Genomic DNA, 15,234 nt, shown 5'->3' on the forward strand with positions numbered 1-15,234 from the left:
TTTAGTTGATGTGTTTAGCAGTTTGATATTATTTATGAATTCCAAAAAGAAATATAGATTACATTTGTAATCTATGTTCCTCTGGCTTGATAACCCTTTGATTGCATTAGATTCAGCTGAAACATCTGATTAAATTATAATTAAGATTAGGCCTCTGATCCAACCTTGTCATTAGAGTGTGACTGAGCGTCGAGTCCCAGCAACCTTGGATTGATAAAACAGACACACGGAAGTAAAAACACAAAGTCAGAAATGCAATGAGAGAGTGCTCTATAGACATAGCCCCAGGAAGAGAGATGAACCTGATAATCTACAACTGACCTTGTGGAGAGAAGAGAGCATCTGAGCCCCGAAAGAAATGAGCCCTGGAGAAAATGACGAGCCTTATGTCAGGCTACAGCTAAGATCAGAAGAAGCTGGGACCACAGAGCCTTAGGAGGAAGGAAGAAAGCTGAACCCTCACAGACATCGCCCACCATCTTGCGTCAACACGCAGCAGACTACATGAGAAAATACCTCTTATGGCACCTTGAGTTGGACTCTTTAGGGCCTGGTAACTGTAAGCTTCTACCCCAAATAAATATCCTTTATAAAATTCAGCAGAGTTCTGGTACTTTGCATCAGAACTGTTTGGCTGACTAATACAATGTGTAAGCAAAATGAGAATATATGGTGTGATAAGATGAGGCTACCATGAAGCAATTCAAATAGTAATTTTTGTGTTTGTGGGGAAATGTAAATTACTAAAATAGATTCATGAAGAAGAAAACTTGAATAGATAAATAATTGCTGAAGACAGTGAAAAAGTTTTTGAAGAATCATATTTTTAAAAAAGCACTGAGTCCTGGAATCCTGCAATTAAAATGATTGCATCCTAAAAAAAAAAGGGATATAGTTCAGTGGCTGGGTGCCTGCTTCCCATGTACAGGGTCTTGGATTCAATCCCTGGTACTTCCTGAAAAAAAAAAAGATTACAGAGCATAGGATCTATTCTCATACTTTAACTGGTCATTGGCCTAGGTATAGGATTACAGGTTGAAAAGAATATTCCTCAGAATTTTGAATGTGTTGTTTCATTGTCTTCTAATTTCTAGTCTTGATGTTACAAAGTCTGATACCATTCTGATTGAGACTGTATATGAAACTGTGTCCCCTCTCTGCAAACTTATAGGCTCATCTCTCTGTCTCCAGTGTTCTGAAATTTCCCAACAGTGCCAACCTATATTCATCTATTGAACTGAGCACTCAGTTCAATAATTTCAATCTAGAAATTACTGAATTTTCCCTAATTACTTCTATTTCTCATTTTTCTCTTCTTCTGGAGAATTTCTGGAATTCCTTTTAGTTGGACCTCTGGACTGGCCCTCTAATTGCTTTTTTAAAAATCTTTTAAAATTTTTTAATTTTTAATTTCTCTCCCCTCCCCCTATCCCCCCCCCCCAGTTGTCTGTTCTCTGTGCCCATTCGCTGTGTGTTCTTCTGTGACTGCTACTATCCTTATCAGCGGCACCAGGAATCTGTTTCTTTTTGTTGCGTCATCTTGTTGTGTCAGCTTTCCGTGTGTGCGGCATCATTTCTGGGCAGGCTGCCCTTTCTTTGCACTGGGCGGCTCTTCTTACGGAGCACACTCCTTGTGCGTGGGGCTCCCCTACACGGGGGACACCCCTGTGTGGCATGGGACTCCTTGTGCTCATCAGCACTGAGCATGGGCCACCTCCACACGGGTCAAGGAGGCCCGGGGTTGGAACCATGGACCTCCCATGTGGTAGGCGGAAGCCCTATCCATTGGGCCAGGTATGCTTCCCTCTAATTGCTTTTTTATCTTTTCAATTGTCTATATCGTTGTCTTTTACTTTCTGGACGCCCTAACCACTGGGCCAGGTCTGCTTCCCAGAACCACTTTTTATTTCACGGATGTGATAGCCTTTGTTATCTTTCTGAAGAAAGCCGTGATAGTTTTTAAAGTGTTTTATTCTCCATGCATAATCTCTACTAGAATGCTTTATTCTGTTTGTTTTGGTCTCTTTCATATAAGAAGCTTTCTTCAGATTCCTGGGATCCTTGGTTGTATGTCATATTTAAGAGAGGGTCACTAAAAAGGCCTTTGGGCTCTCTGAGTGAATGGTTAGGGCTTACTGACTGTGATCTTCATTATGATGCCATCTAGCTATTTCCTTAGGGAACTCCCAGTGCTGATAGCTTTAGGTGTCTTCCTTTGGGTCTGTCAGATTCCATTGAGTAAACCCTTCCAAACTCCTGCCTAGAGAATATATACTTGGCTTTTAGGATTCCCCCGAAAAGTAAAAGTAATAAAGGGAGATATATCCTCCTAGTTATTAAAATGTCTCACAAAGCTATGGTAATGAAAAGAATGGTAGTGTCATATAAATTGATACATCAATGGAACAAAATAATAGGTAATCCAGAAACAAACCATTTTATGTATAAAAATATAGCATGTGGTTAAAGATGATATCACAAACTAGTGTAGGAAGGATTAGTCAATAAGTGCTGCTGGAACCGTTGGTGATTTTGGGGGAAATGTTAGCACTTTACCTTAGATTATATTCTAAAATCAATGTATTTCTTCATTCTTTCATTTTATTCAACAATTATTTATTTGTTCCCTACTGTGTTTAAGGCAGGTAAAAGCATTAACTGTATACAATTAGAAGTAATCTTAGGGTTGATAAATTTGACTACATAGAAATTAAAAACTTCTGCAGACGAATAGACAAAATAACAAGCTGAGAAAATTATTTACCGCAAATATGCTAGATAAGGAATTGATATCGCTATATAAAAAATGTCCACCCTCACTAGCAATCAAAACTTGCCCATTGAAGCACAATGCCATTTTTGTTTGGTCTATTTAATAAGCAAAGGAATTAAAAATTTATAAGGAATATAAAAATTACAATAATGTTGGTATGATGCTTGAAATAGGCACTTGCATATAGTACTGCTGAATGTGTAAGTCATTTTTTTGGAAAAGCAACTTGGCTAGTAAATGTAGCTCAGTGGTTGAGTGCCTGCTTCCCATGTAAGAGTCCTGGGTTCAGTCTCTGGTACCTTCTAAAAAAACAAAAGAAAAACACAAGAAAAACTTGGCGGTAAATACCCCAAACAAATCTGAGTGTGAAGTAGTGAGCATGGTGAAATGGTGAGCGAAGCAGGCGGCGAGGGGCCTGCGTGATGTCCGGGCCTCTGAGCCCTGGGTGCTGAGCTAGCCGGGACAGACAAGCCCAGGAGGGCGCCGTGGGGATCCGTGGCTCCATCTGGACGATGAAATTTGCTGGTGGACTAAAAATCCCTGGGCTTCACATAACCCCACATAAGGCAATGTCAACAGCAGGAGTTGTTGCTCAGAAGACTACAGTCCCCTTAAGAACTGGATTTCTACATAATGGCAAAGCCAAGGGGATACAAAGACCACTGGGGACGTGGCAATGAGTTTGAGAATTACTTTTCCAACAGTAACCATGACGATAGTCTGAACTCCACTGCTGAGGTGCACCTAATGTCTATTGGGCGTACTTCAAAATCTGTGCTGATGGATGGTCACTACTTTGCAGAAAATGGTCCACCTCAGAAGCCTAGCTTGCCCCCTCCTATTCCTCCACACGAAAATTTGGGACAACATAAAGAAGATCAAGTTGCATATAGTTTTTTTCTTCCCCTTCCTCTCCCCGCCCCCCCCTGCTTTTTTTTTTTTTTTGCTGTCTGTGTCTGTTTGCTTTGTGATCTTCTGTATCTATTTCTCTCTTTGTCTTCTCTTCTTGTTTTTCTCCTCTAGGATTCACCGGGATTCAATCTTGGGGACCTCTGATGTGGGGAGAGGTTCCCTGTCACTTGTGTCACCTCAGTTCCTGGTTTCTGTTGCACCTCACCTTGACTCTCTCCCCTTAGTCTCTCTTTTGTTGCATCTTCATCTTGCTGTGTGGCTCACTTGTGTGGGCACTGGCTTGCCATGCAGGCACTTGGCTCACTGTGTGGACACTTACATGGGCACTCAGCTTGCTTCACGGGCACACTTTTTTTTTTTTTTTTAACCCAGGAGGCCCCAGGGATTGAACTCAGGTCCTCCCATCTGGTAGGTGGAAGCCCAATCACTTGAGCCACATCTGCTTCCCTGTTGCATGTGTTTTTTTGTTGTTGTTTGTTTTTTAATTTTTAATTTAAAAATACTTTATTGAATTAAATCATTTGTATATAAACACATATAAAGTACAATTGTATAGTGAAAGTTGTGAACTTACAAAGAAACGAGTAACATCATACAGGGCCCCCATACATTACCCCACCACTGATAACTTGTGTTGTTGGGAAACATTTGTTACAAATTATGAAAGACCATCATCAAAATATTACTATGAACTATGGTTCATATTTTACATTTGATGCATTTTCCCCTAACCTAACCTAACCTATTTTTAACACCCTGTATTAGTATTATGTATTTGTTATAGTTCATGAGAGAATGTTATTGTATTTGTTCTGTTAACTACAGTCCATATTCCACTACAGGATTCAAAGTGTTATACAATCCCATGCCTTGTACAATGCATTCAAAGCATATACTCAGTGGCTTTCATTTTCATCACTGAGTTGTGCTATCAAAAACAAAATGTCTTTAACTTTTTTCATTATTTATATTTTCCAACTTTCTTCACATTTTATTTTCAACATGTATGTTTCTTTTTAAGATTATAATTTCTTATTAACAACATAGGTTTATATTGTGTTTTTATTAACCATTCTGATAACCCTTGTCATTGAGTTGAATTTTAGGTTGATTTTATTAAATATAATTACTCTTTCATGTTGGTATTCTGTTTCCTTCATGTTTGTTTTGGTTTCCTAGCTACTAAAACAAATACCCTACACAGAGTTGATTTAACAACAGAAATGTTTTGGCTCCTGGTTTCAGAGGCTAGAAGGTTTGCCTCCCCCCAGAGTCAGTATCTTCTGGGCTAGCCAGGAATCTTCAGGTTCTTTGGCTTTTCTATCACGGTGCAATGCACATAGAGAAATTTTCTCCTTTCCCTTCAGCTTCTGGGTGCTCATCATATCGTTTCTTTCTGTGCCTTATACTACGAGACCTCCATTCACAGGATGAGCACCCATCCTGATACAGTTGGGCCACACTTTAACTGAAGCAGCCTTATCAAAACTTCCTGTTTACAAGGCGCTGACACCTACAGGAATGGATTAAGATTAAGAACATGATTTTCTGGGTACATAATTTTATTGTTGCATGTGGTTTTAAGAAACTTTCAGTAAATAGGGTTTGAGCTTCCACCTCTCCCATTAAAAAAACTCACTTTTCCTCTTCCCCTCTGCAACTCTTTGTGAAGGGCTCCAGGTCCCTTCCACCACTGCCAGTCTCTGAAGACCTCTCTCTGGAGGAGATAGACTGTGAAGTAGAATTCCTAACTAACTCAGATACAGTCTTCCTTTCAGAAGACAGTATACTTTTTTGACTTCAAATATGGCGTTTCTGGCAGGCGAAGCTTCCATGGGTGTGCAGATCAATTAAGTGCATTTTGATATTCCAGCTGTTTCTGCAGCAGAAGATCTCAATCATGCATGCGACCAAAATGGATGTGTGCAAACTTCAAATCCTCCTCCACCTCAAGTCCACTAATAGTTAAGAAGATCTCATTCAGGACCAGGTGGGTCTTTTAACAAGCCAGCCATAAGGATATCCAGCTATTTACACAGAGCTTCTCTGAATTCTGATGAAGACAGTCCTGAGGTTCTCCCCAGGGTTCCCATATCTCCTAGGCCAGTAAAGCCAGATTATAGAAGGTGGTCAGCAGAAGTGACTTCTAGCACCTACAGTGATGAAGAAGGCCTCCCAAAGTACCCAGAGAACCTTTATTAGGGAGTAACTCCTGCACACCAAGCCCTAAAAGCCTTCTGTCTTACCTCAGTGGAGTCATGCCCCCTTTTCAGAGATTTGCCCCTGACCCCACCTATGTCAGTAGGAGAACCCTGCAAAGACAGAACAGCAAAGGACCTGCCAGTAAGTTTCCCTGCATTCTGAGCATTTTTGAAAACAGGAAGAAGGTAAGTTCAACACATTATTACCTACTCCTGAGAGACAAATATGAAAATTTTTTTAGGGAAGCAGAAGAAAACCAATGCAAGCACCCAAGTACCCAGTTCCAGCCATTATCTGCTAGTGGCAGTATAGTTTTGGCCCCAGAAAAACTGGACTCCAAAACAAGAATGGACATAGGGGGCCAGGTGAAGAATAAACATTTATCCTATGTGGTTTCTCCTTAGACTTTGGGGTCGTAATTCAGCAGAGGGTATATAGGAGCGAATGGTTCTCAAGCAGTTTTCCAGTTTGATTGAGAGTCACTGAGAAAGCTCTTATATTGCAAAGTAAATAGTTGAACTCTGTCTCAAAGAGGGAGGTTAAATGCAATTGTGAAATGCTGTTCTAATGAGTAGCCCTGATTTTGTTAGCATTGGAGAAAAGTCCATTCGAGTTTAAAATGTAAAGATGTGATGATGGGAGGGGGGATAGGAAGATGTTTATATATGCATACATTATATACAATATATTGACTTGTGCTGTAACCATTGACCATAGTGGCAGGTTTACTAATTAGGTACTACCTTTTTTTTTTTTTTTAAGATATATAGATACGAAATGGTACATTAAAAAATATGAGAGTTTCCCATATACCCCACTCCCCACACCCCCCACTCCTCCCATATCGACAGCTTCTTTCATTAGTGTGGTACATTCACTGTATTTGATGAATACATTTTGGAGTATTGCTACACAGCATGGATTATAGTTTATGTTGTAGTTTACACTCTCTTTCAGTCCATTCAGTGGGTTATGGCAGGATATATAACCAGGATATATAACCCTGCTTAGGGTAATATATGTTCAGAGTAATAAAAACTCAAGCTGGAGAAATGACTCTTAATAGATTGAAAGCTGAGTAAATAGAAGAAAACACAGGTTTGTTTAGACCAGAATCATTAAAAATGATTTTTGTTTAGTAAGTTTGAAGATTTCTGGCTTTTAGGGCAGTTATATTTTGTTTCATTTATTTTTTTATTTTTTTTTAAGATTTATTTATTTTATTTCTTTCCCCTCCCCCCGCCAGTTGTCTGTTCTCTGTGTTTATTTGTGCGTGTTCTTCTTTGTCCACTTTTGTTGTCAGCGGCACAGGATTCTGTGTTTCTTTTTGTTGCGTCTTCTTGTTGTGTCAGCTCTCCGTGTGTGCGGCACCATTCTTGGGCAGGCTGAACTTTCTTTTGTGCTGGGTGGTTCTCCTTACGGGGCACACTCCTTGCGCGTGGGACTCCCCTACGTGGGGATACCCCTGCATGGCACGGCACTCCTTGTGCACATCAGCACTGCACGTGGGCCAGCTCCACACGGGTCAAGGAGGCCCAGGGTTTGAACTGCGGACTTCCCATGTGGCAGACGGACGCCCTAACCACTGGGCCAAGTCTGCTTCCCATGTTTCATTTATTTTTGCAAATGGTCTTTTCCATTGATGGCAGGGTATACATTCTTTACAGTGACTGTACCTACTTAGTTTAAAACCTGTCCCAAGGTCTATACTTCTTCCAGGTTTTGCTTTTTATTCTGTTGAGGGGAGGGGCTAGCACGTTATCTGGCAGCGATATTTTCATTTGTATGTGTCTCACATTTTGAAAAATGAAAAGATGATAGAATTAGTAAATAATTTTTCCTTACACTTCCTACTTTACCCCATCCACTCAAATGGCCTGCTGTAGTATGTGCCTCATAGAGACAGCCGTACCAGCTAGGCTCATATTGGAAAGCATAATAGTTGCCAGTTTGCAGGATGTCAGTTTTAAGCAATAATGAAGCAGTTAGCTATGTGATTGAGAGTTCTTGTGTGGAGATGTGTGTTGTGTTTTTTTGTTTTTGTTTTTTAGACTGTATTAATAAACAACACACGCACACACACACACATAAACCAACTCTGAGCAACTAAGGTATCAAGTCCCTTTCTTCTTCAGAGTCTTGGAATTTGCTATTCCTTCTGGCAGGAATGTTCTTCCTCATCACTTCTTTGGATCATTCCTCTTCCCGTCAGGCGCAGAAGTTCACCCCCTCAAGGCAGCCTTCCATGGCCTCCAGGTCAGAGCAAATCCTCCGCACAGCCCTAAAGGGCATTCAGGGAGCCAGGCAGGGGGAGAAGCTGGGCCTCTCACTATTCGATATTGTTCTCATTACAGGACTCCCAGCCCTCGACTCTGCATAGCATTTTTGCATCCATGCACTGTTTTATCCTCTCTGAAGAATAAACCTCTATCCTTCCCCATTGGGGGGGAGGGGGACATCGAGCCGCTCAGCGTGGAGGAGGGGATCCACGGGCCTAAGGACTTTCTGTTGGGTTTTCTGCTTTCAGCTCCACCTCTACTTCTACTCCCAGAGGTAGCTGGTGCCCTCCCTCATGTTTTACTTTTGCTTTTGGCATTTCTGAGATCATCTGCACTGCATTACTTTCATAATCAGAAAAAAGCCCCTGCATTTTTTATCTAAACTTTCATACCTTTTGAGCCAGTATTTGCCTTTCTTGAAATGTCTTTCTTAAGGAAACAGAAATTTGGAAAAATTTTATGCACAGGCATTTACATCACAGTGCAATTTATAATAGAATAATTAGTTGTAAACAATCTAAAATACAATAATAGGGTCGTGATTAAGTAGTTAATGATAAAGCCACTAAATGACACTTCCAAAGATATTTAATGATATGGGGGGGAAAGACTATGGTTTAATGCAAAATGTAAAAAGTGGGATATGAAATTGTAAGTATACCTTTAACTCAGACTTGATTAAAAAATATACGTGGAAGAAGGCTAGAAGGAATTTTGAATATTAGCAGTTTTCTTGGACAGTGGCATGTCATTGCCTATAGCAATCATGTATTTACCTTTATAATCTGGAAAAAACTATATGTGAAATGAGAAGAAACTGGAAAAGTTAGTGTAATCCTAGGTTGCATTAGTAGAGGTAGAAGTTTTGGGGCAAAAGAGGTATGATCTGGATTCTGGTTACCTGTAGTATCATCTCCAGCACTTGGGGGAAGGGGCACATGTTAAGAAGAAAGCAGACAAAGTGCAGATTGGCTAGAGACTTCTGGAAATCACAGTTGGCTGGAGGAATGGGAGGAGAGTAAGCTCAGAATGGGCCTGCTGGCTCTCTGCCTGTGACAGCAGCGCTCGAAGGGGACAGACAGAGCAGCTGAGTCCAGGGCAGTCCTTGGGGGTCAGAGCCAGGGCTTGTGGGAGAAGATATGAGATGAAGAGGGAAGTTACAATAATCCTGTGACGGATACCTTTTCCCACAAATATCAGTGGTCATGCTGAGGTTGACGTGGAAAGGAAGTAAAGGATTCCCCGTCGAGGCACCGGAGGTCAGTGGTGGGACCGGGAGGCTCGAGCCTCAGGGAGCCAGCACATTGGACTGGGAATCAGTTTTGACATCACCAGCCCGACAGCTCTGTTTTTGTGTATGTCCAGCTATGCTGTTCATATGCTCCCATGGGTCACGGGATAAGGTGACCTTGGGTTATGCAAAATTCCCAGTGCACTTCTCATGACCCCAGCCTTTTCTTTCCTACCCAGGAAGGCAATGAAGTCAAGTTACTGGAATTGACCTTATTACAGAAATAACTGAATCAGTTCTAACTTATGAAAAATATTACATCACTCATGAAATTCAGACCAATGGTTATTGACAAATTACCCCATGCAGTGCTCCTTATACCTAACTGCCACCTCCCTGTTTCTATTCCAATCCCTACATTTCGCAGTGGAGAAACAGAGGCCCAGAGAGGGAAAATTGAGTGTGACAAGGGTGGGAGGCAATAGCTAAGCTTCCTAATAACTCCATATAACTGAGGGCTATGTGTTGTCCACTTGGATTTTGAGGGATGGGGTGGTGGAAAGAAGGAAACAAAGGTAGGAGATCACGTGTGAACCTGCTGTGCTCCATCTAGGCCACATCACCAAGGAGATCCTTGTGTCCAAAATATCCTAAGCATTCAGTCCAGCCGTCTACCACCAGTGCTGGGCGGTGAGGGGGGGCTGTGGGGTGGGAGGGCGTCAACAGCCACTCTTCATTGCCTAAGTCTTCACTCTACTGCGCTGCTCCCACCCCGACCTGTATGGCCCCATCCCCACTATACTCTCTTCACCCTTAAACCCCTAACCCCCAGCCTGAATGCCCTTGTGTTGTGTGGCCACTAGTTTAGGACCCAACCCCAGCCTTGCTGAAGGTCCAGGTGTCTGGGCCCTAGCCTGATGCCAGCCCCAGCACCAAGCTCGCAGCTTTGAGGGGGGAGGCTGCTCTCCTCCTTCAGCGAAGCCTCTCCTCTCTTGCTGGAGCTCGTAGGGAACACCTGAAACAGGCTCCCAGGGCCCTCGGGTGGCGCTGGCTCTAGAAGACCAAGCCCTAACCCACAGTCTTTAGCCTCTCACCTTTGGAAGGCGGACTGTGCTTCCAGGAGTCACACTCTTCCACTTGTCAACTGCCTCCTTTCTGCCCAGTCTCACTCCCTCTCATTTCATAGTCAAAGCGAATGCTGGGCTTGGCACGTGGGGAATAAAAATGTCTCCCTGGAGATGCTTAGAGTCTCTTGGGGGAGATGATATGGGCATGGACTAAGAAATGGTCCAGAACTCTGAGGCAGAGGAGGTCATTGCTGGGGGGTTGGCTGTGGGAGTCAGGGAGGGCTTCCTAGAGGAGGCAGGATCTAAGCTGGCCTTGCTGCAGTGGGCAAACTAAATTTTATTACATGACTACCATGAGCTAGGCACATTCATATACATTTTAATTTTATTTCTTGCCACTTGTGAGGCAGGCAATGTTATCTGCATTTTACAGATGAGAAAACTGAGGCTCAGAGAAGTGAAATGGTTGGCTTAAGACCACATGGCTCATACATTTTGGAGGTGGTGTTTAAATTCAGGATCCTCTGATGCCAAAGCTCTTTTTACATTTGCACTAAGGCTCTGCCTTTCCCAGGGCACAGTGTTTAAGGGATTGGTGGGCTTTGGAGTGTGAGGGGAGGGGCTCCAGGCTGGCAAAGGAGCAGAGTGGGGCACGGGGAGTGTGGGGAATGGTGTGGAGGCTGGCCTGGTTGGGACGCAGGGACTGAGAGGAGACAGTGGGAATCCAGGCTGGGCGAGGAGGCCTGTAACTTAACCAGGCTGCGCGTTCACACTCGATGGGAAGGCAGTGAGTGACAGCTGCGGGGTGAGGGCGCAGCACTGCTCTTCACACCTGCCCCGACCGGAGAGGGGCCAAGTGGCCAACCTGCTGGAAAGGCATCGTGGCTTTCGAGGGACGTGGCCACATGAGTGAATCCCTTTCCCTTCTCCAGTTTGGGCTCCAGATCTCCCCGGAGGGGGAGGATGCCAGCTTTCCCCAGAGGGCCACTACCTGAGTGCTCTCCCCCACCTGGGCCACCTTCCACCCGCAGTCAGCTCAGCCAATCCTGGGCTTGTCTTCAGCTGCGCAGACCCGGTGGCTCATCAGACACTCCCAGCCCTCCCAGCCCCAGGCCTTTGCACAGTGTTCTTTGAATAGTCAGTGCCCTCCCCAGTGAAATCCTGGTCACCTTTCAGGGTCCAGCTCCAAATTTTAAGTGCAGTTGTTGTGACTCAGGCGAGTGTCAGTCCCTCCGGTGGACTCTGACAACCTCCCCACCTCTCTGTACTGCCATTTCTGTTCTGTGAGAGCTTTCTGGGTGCATGGGGAGGAGTAACCCCTTCTTGGGGCAGGCTAGGAAGGGCCAAGGTAAGAAGGGACAGTGACCTAACACATTTAAGCTGGACTCTGAAGGACTTGGCAGGAAAGCACGCTTGGGGAGAGCAAAGCGTCCAGTAAGGACCAGCACACTGAAGGGGCGGCCTGGCTGGGGCAACAGATGGGCAAGGGGTGGGATGGGGAAGGGCACTGCTCTGGCCTCTGATGAATGGGCAGGTTGCTGAGGCCGGGGCAGTGGGGGTGAGAGAAGTGGATGGTGCCAGAGGCATTTCAAAAGGCAGAGTGGTTTAGGACTTGGAACCCTTGAGAGACAAAATGTAGGAGTTTGAGGGTTTAAGGGTGTTGGCTAGAGTTGGGGTTGCAGAGGTCAAAGAGATTTGCAGGACCAAAAGGAAAAGGAAGCCTGGGGCAAAATAACTGTGCTCCTGGCTCCCATCGAGGCACGTCATGAAGGCATCGATATATACCCAGCTTATGATCAAGTCCTGTTTATTTTAGAAGCACAAACAGTGGAACTGGGAAGGAGTGATGAGGAAGAGGTCCCAGCCCCCTCGACGAGACCAGCTCCAGACCCACAACCTCTCCCCAGATAGCATAGGTTAGGTCTGTCTGTGGGATCAAGGCTGGCCCAGCAGCCTTGATTGGCTTTTACCTGCCAGGAGAGGGTCTGGGCACATCCTGTGCATGGGGTGTGTGGCTGGGCAAGTTGGTGCCAGGTCCCCCTGGACCAGGTAAAAAAGACCAGAGGGCCCACAGCACTCTCAACCAAGAGCACCCCAAATGGAGACCAAGCCGCGTTCTAGAGGGGAAGCCTTGGTGCCTTCTGGTTACCAGGCAGGCTCCAGGTGTTGGAGAACAACCTGCAGTAAGGCCCTCCGGTGAGCAAGGGTACCCTTCCCCAACCTTGGCCATGTCTGCAGAGCCTTCGAGGCAGCGGCATCCAAAGCAGCCAAACTTCCTGGGGTCCCCCTGTTGGGTGACAAAAGCCTCAGGTTCTTACACATATTGCTTCTTGGAAGAAGAGCTGCCGGGGCGACTAGGGGATTTCTGGACACTCTGGGGAGGTGGGTCCAGGTAGAGGGGGGACCGGGAAGAAGCCAGCCTCTCCTCTGCGGTCAGGTTGGCCCAGTTCTGCTCACTGGATGAGAGCCCATTGTAGGTGGGGAAGGGTGGGGACGAGGGCCCCTCGCCCATGGGGAGGTAGAAGAAGACCTGCTCAGCATAAGGGTCCGAGGAGGTGCCCTGGGCTGGGGGGGCATCCTGGCTCTGCCGCACCTTCACCCCTCGGTAGAGGCACTGGCAGAGCAGGTACGCCAGCTCCAGCAGGTTGAGCACCAGGGAGATCAGTCCCACCACCAGCATGAAGATGATGAAGATGGTCTTCTCTGTGGGGCGTGAGACAAAGCAGTCCACTTGATGGGGGCAGGGTGCGCGCTGGCACACAAACGTGGGCGCCATGGTCCAGCCGTAGAGGCGCCACTGGCCGTAGAGGAAGCCTGCCTCCAGCACGCTCTTGCAGAGCACACTGGCCACGTAGGTGCCCATCAGCGCCCCGCGGATCCGCAGGCGGCCGTCCTCTGCCACCGAGATCTTGGCCATCTGATGCTCCACGGCCACCAGTGCCCGCTCCACGTGGGGGTCCTTGGCCGGGAGTGCCCGCAGCTCCCTCTCCTTCTGCCGCAGCCGCTCCTCGCGCCTGGACAGGTAAATGACGTGGCCCAGGTAGACCAGGGTGGGTGTGCTGACGAAGAGGAACTGCAGCACCCAGTAGCGGATGTGGGAGATGGGGAAGGCCTGGTCATAGCAGACGTTGGTGCAGCCCGGCTGGGCTGTGTTACACACGAAATCCGACTGCTCGTCGCCCCACACGGACTCGCCCGCCAGGCCGAGGATGAGGATGCGGAAGATGAAGAGCACCGTCAGCCAGATCTTGCCCACCACGGTTGAGTGTTCCTGGACCTGGTCCAGCAGCTTCTCAAGGAAGCCCCAGTCGCCCATCGCTTCTGGGTCTCCTCCTACAGCGAGACACAGAGCAGGGCTTAGCAATAAGCCGACAGGGAAACTGAGGCCCAGGGAGGGGAAGAGACTGGCCTGGGGGCTCACACCCAGCAGGGCGGCCAGGACCCAAAGCACATCTTTGGATTGTGGGTGCTAAGCTCTTTGCATGGCATGCCCTCATTCTGCTTTTCCAAATGGCAGGGGTATGGGTGGGGTCCTTGTCTAATCTCACATCCGTGTCCCTCTTCCCCCAGCTAGAACCCCTGGCTGATCACTGCCCAGGGAGCTCTGAATCAAGTGAGGCCCCAAGCCTGGGGGGACAGAGAATTTGAGGAATTTATCCAAGGTCACACAGCTGTGCCAAGCCCTTCCTCCCTTCTGCCCAAGGCTGGTACCCACCCCTCCCCTCCTCCCCAGACAGGAGGGGGATATATGTGTACTATCTTTAGCTTCTTAGGTCCCTGCTCCACTCGCACCAGCGCTCACCCAGCCCGCCTCATTCTAACCTCTGACTTTGGGGTGGGGGTTGGGAGGGTTTTAGAAGCAGAAGGTGGCAATCTCCATCGGCTCCACCTGTCAGCAATAATGACCACCTGGGGCTTGGTATGGCTACTTGCACCTGCCCCCGACTGTCCCTCTCCTTCCCAAAGCTGTTGCTGCCAAAGTCTAGCCTCTTGGGAGGAATTGTCAAAGCAGGGCGGACGCACAGTTCACAGAGTTCACAGAGTGCCTGGGGTGGAGTGGGGAGGGGGCGTTAGGGGAAGGGGAGGGGCAAGGTGCTTTTTCCTGGGAGCAAAGACATTTAGAGAACGGCTTCTAGAACGCGACCCGAGTTCAAATTCTACACGCTTTCTCTTTCTTGGGATTTTATTAAACTGGGGTCTTGGATACATGACAACCTCTGGGACCCTCAGTCTCCTCTTCCGTGAAGTGGAAACAGTAATATTCCTACCTCCTAGGTTTGTTATAAGGCTTCCAGGAAGGAAGGTAGAAGCCGGCTTAGCACAGAGCCTGGCCCAAACTTCCTGCTATGGCTGGCGCCCCGCAGCTCCCCTCACTCAGTTCCTGGCAGGTCCCCCAGTCCCCCTCGACTCACCGCCTGCCTGCCCGCCCGACCGGCCCAGGTGGAGGTGCAGTCAGACGATCGCCCGCGAGCGGCGCCCGCCGGAGCCTGCCGGAGCGCGCCCCGCCGCGGGGGCGCCTTAAATAGCCCGGAGGGGGCGGAGTGGGGGCAGGAAACAGGGCGGGGAGGGCCGCGGGGAGCTTTACCGGCCTGGCCTGGGACCGGGAGGAGCGGACTCCAAAAGGGAGGGGCCTGGAAGGTGTCGGCTCTGTGAGTTGGGGCTCCAAGGAGGGCTGCAACACCCCGACCCTTCCCTCTTTCTCTGCAGTCGATATCAGGGTCTGTAAACTTCTAAACTTCCTGTGCCTCAGTTTCTTTGGCCGTGAAATCT

General features: G+C 47.0%; 1 protein-coding gene and 1 pseudogene across 1 annotated transcript; one reads left to right on the top strand and one right to left on the bottom strand.

Annotated features, from left to right (window-relative positions):
- Positions 1–3,342: 3,342 nt before the first annotated feature.
- LOC101446790 (ERBB receptor feedback inhibitor 1-like) lies at positions 3,343–6,291 on the top strand (annotated as a pseudogene).
- Positions 6,292–12,254: 5,963 nt separating this feature from the next.
- Positions 12,255–14,968, bottom strand: GJA4 (gap junction protein alpha 4). The gene is made up of 2 exons (XM_004464480.4): positions 14,877–14,968; positions 12,255–13,797 (listed from the first exon to the last, which is right to left on the bottom strand). The coding sequence occupies exon 2, from the start codon at positions 13,778–13,780 to the stop codon at positions 12,779–12,781; it is 1,002 nt and encodes a 333-aa protein (XP_004464537.1). The 5' UTR covers positions 13,781–13,797; positions 14,877–14,968; the 3' UTR covers positions 12,255–12,778.
- Between the last annotated feature and the right edge of the window lie 266 nt (positions 14,969–15,234).

This window comes from Dasypus novemcinctus, chromosome 9 (genome assembly GCF_030445035.2).
Source record: "Dasypus novemcinctus isolate mDasNov1 chromosome 9, mDasNov1.1.hap2, whole genome shotgun sequence".
In the NCBI taxonomy this organism is placed as follows: domain Eukaryota; kingdom Metazoa; phylum Chordata; class Mammalia; order Cingulata; family Dasypodidae; genus Dasypus; species Dasypus novemcinctus.

Coding starts and splice junctions, on each gene's coding strand:
- GJA4 (XM_004464480.4), bottom strand. CDS start 13,780: ATGGGCGACTGGGGCTTCCTTGAGAAGCTGCTGGACCAGGTCCAGGAA.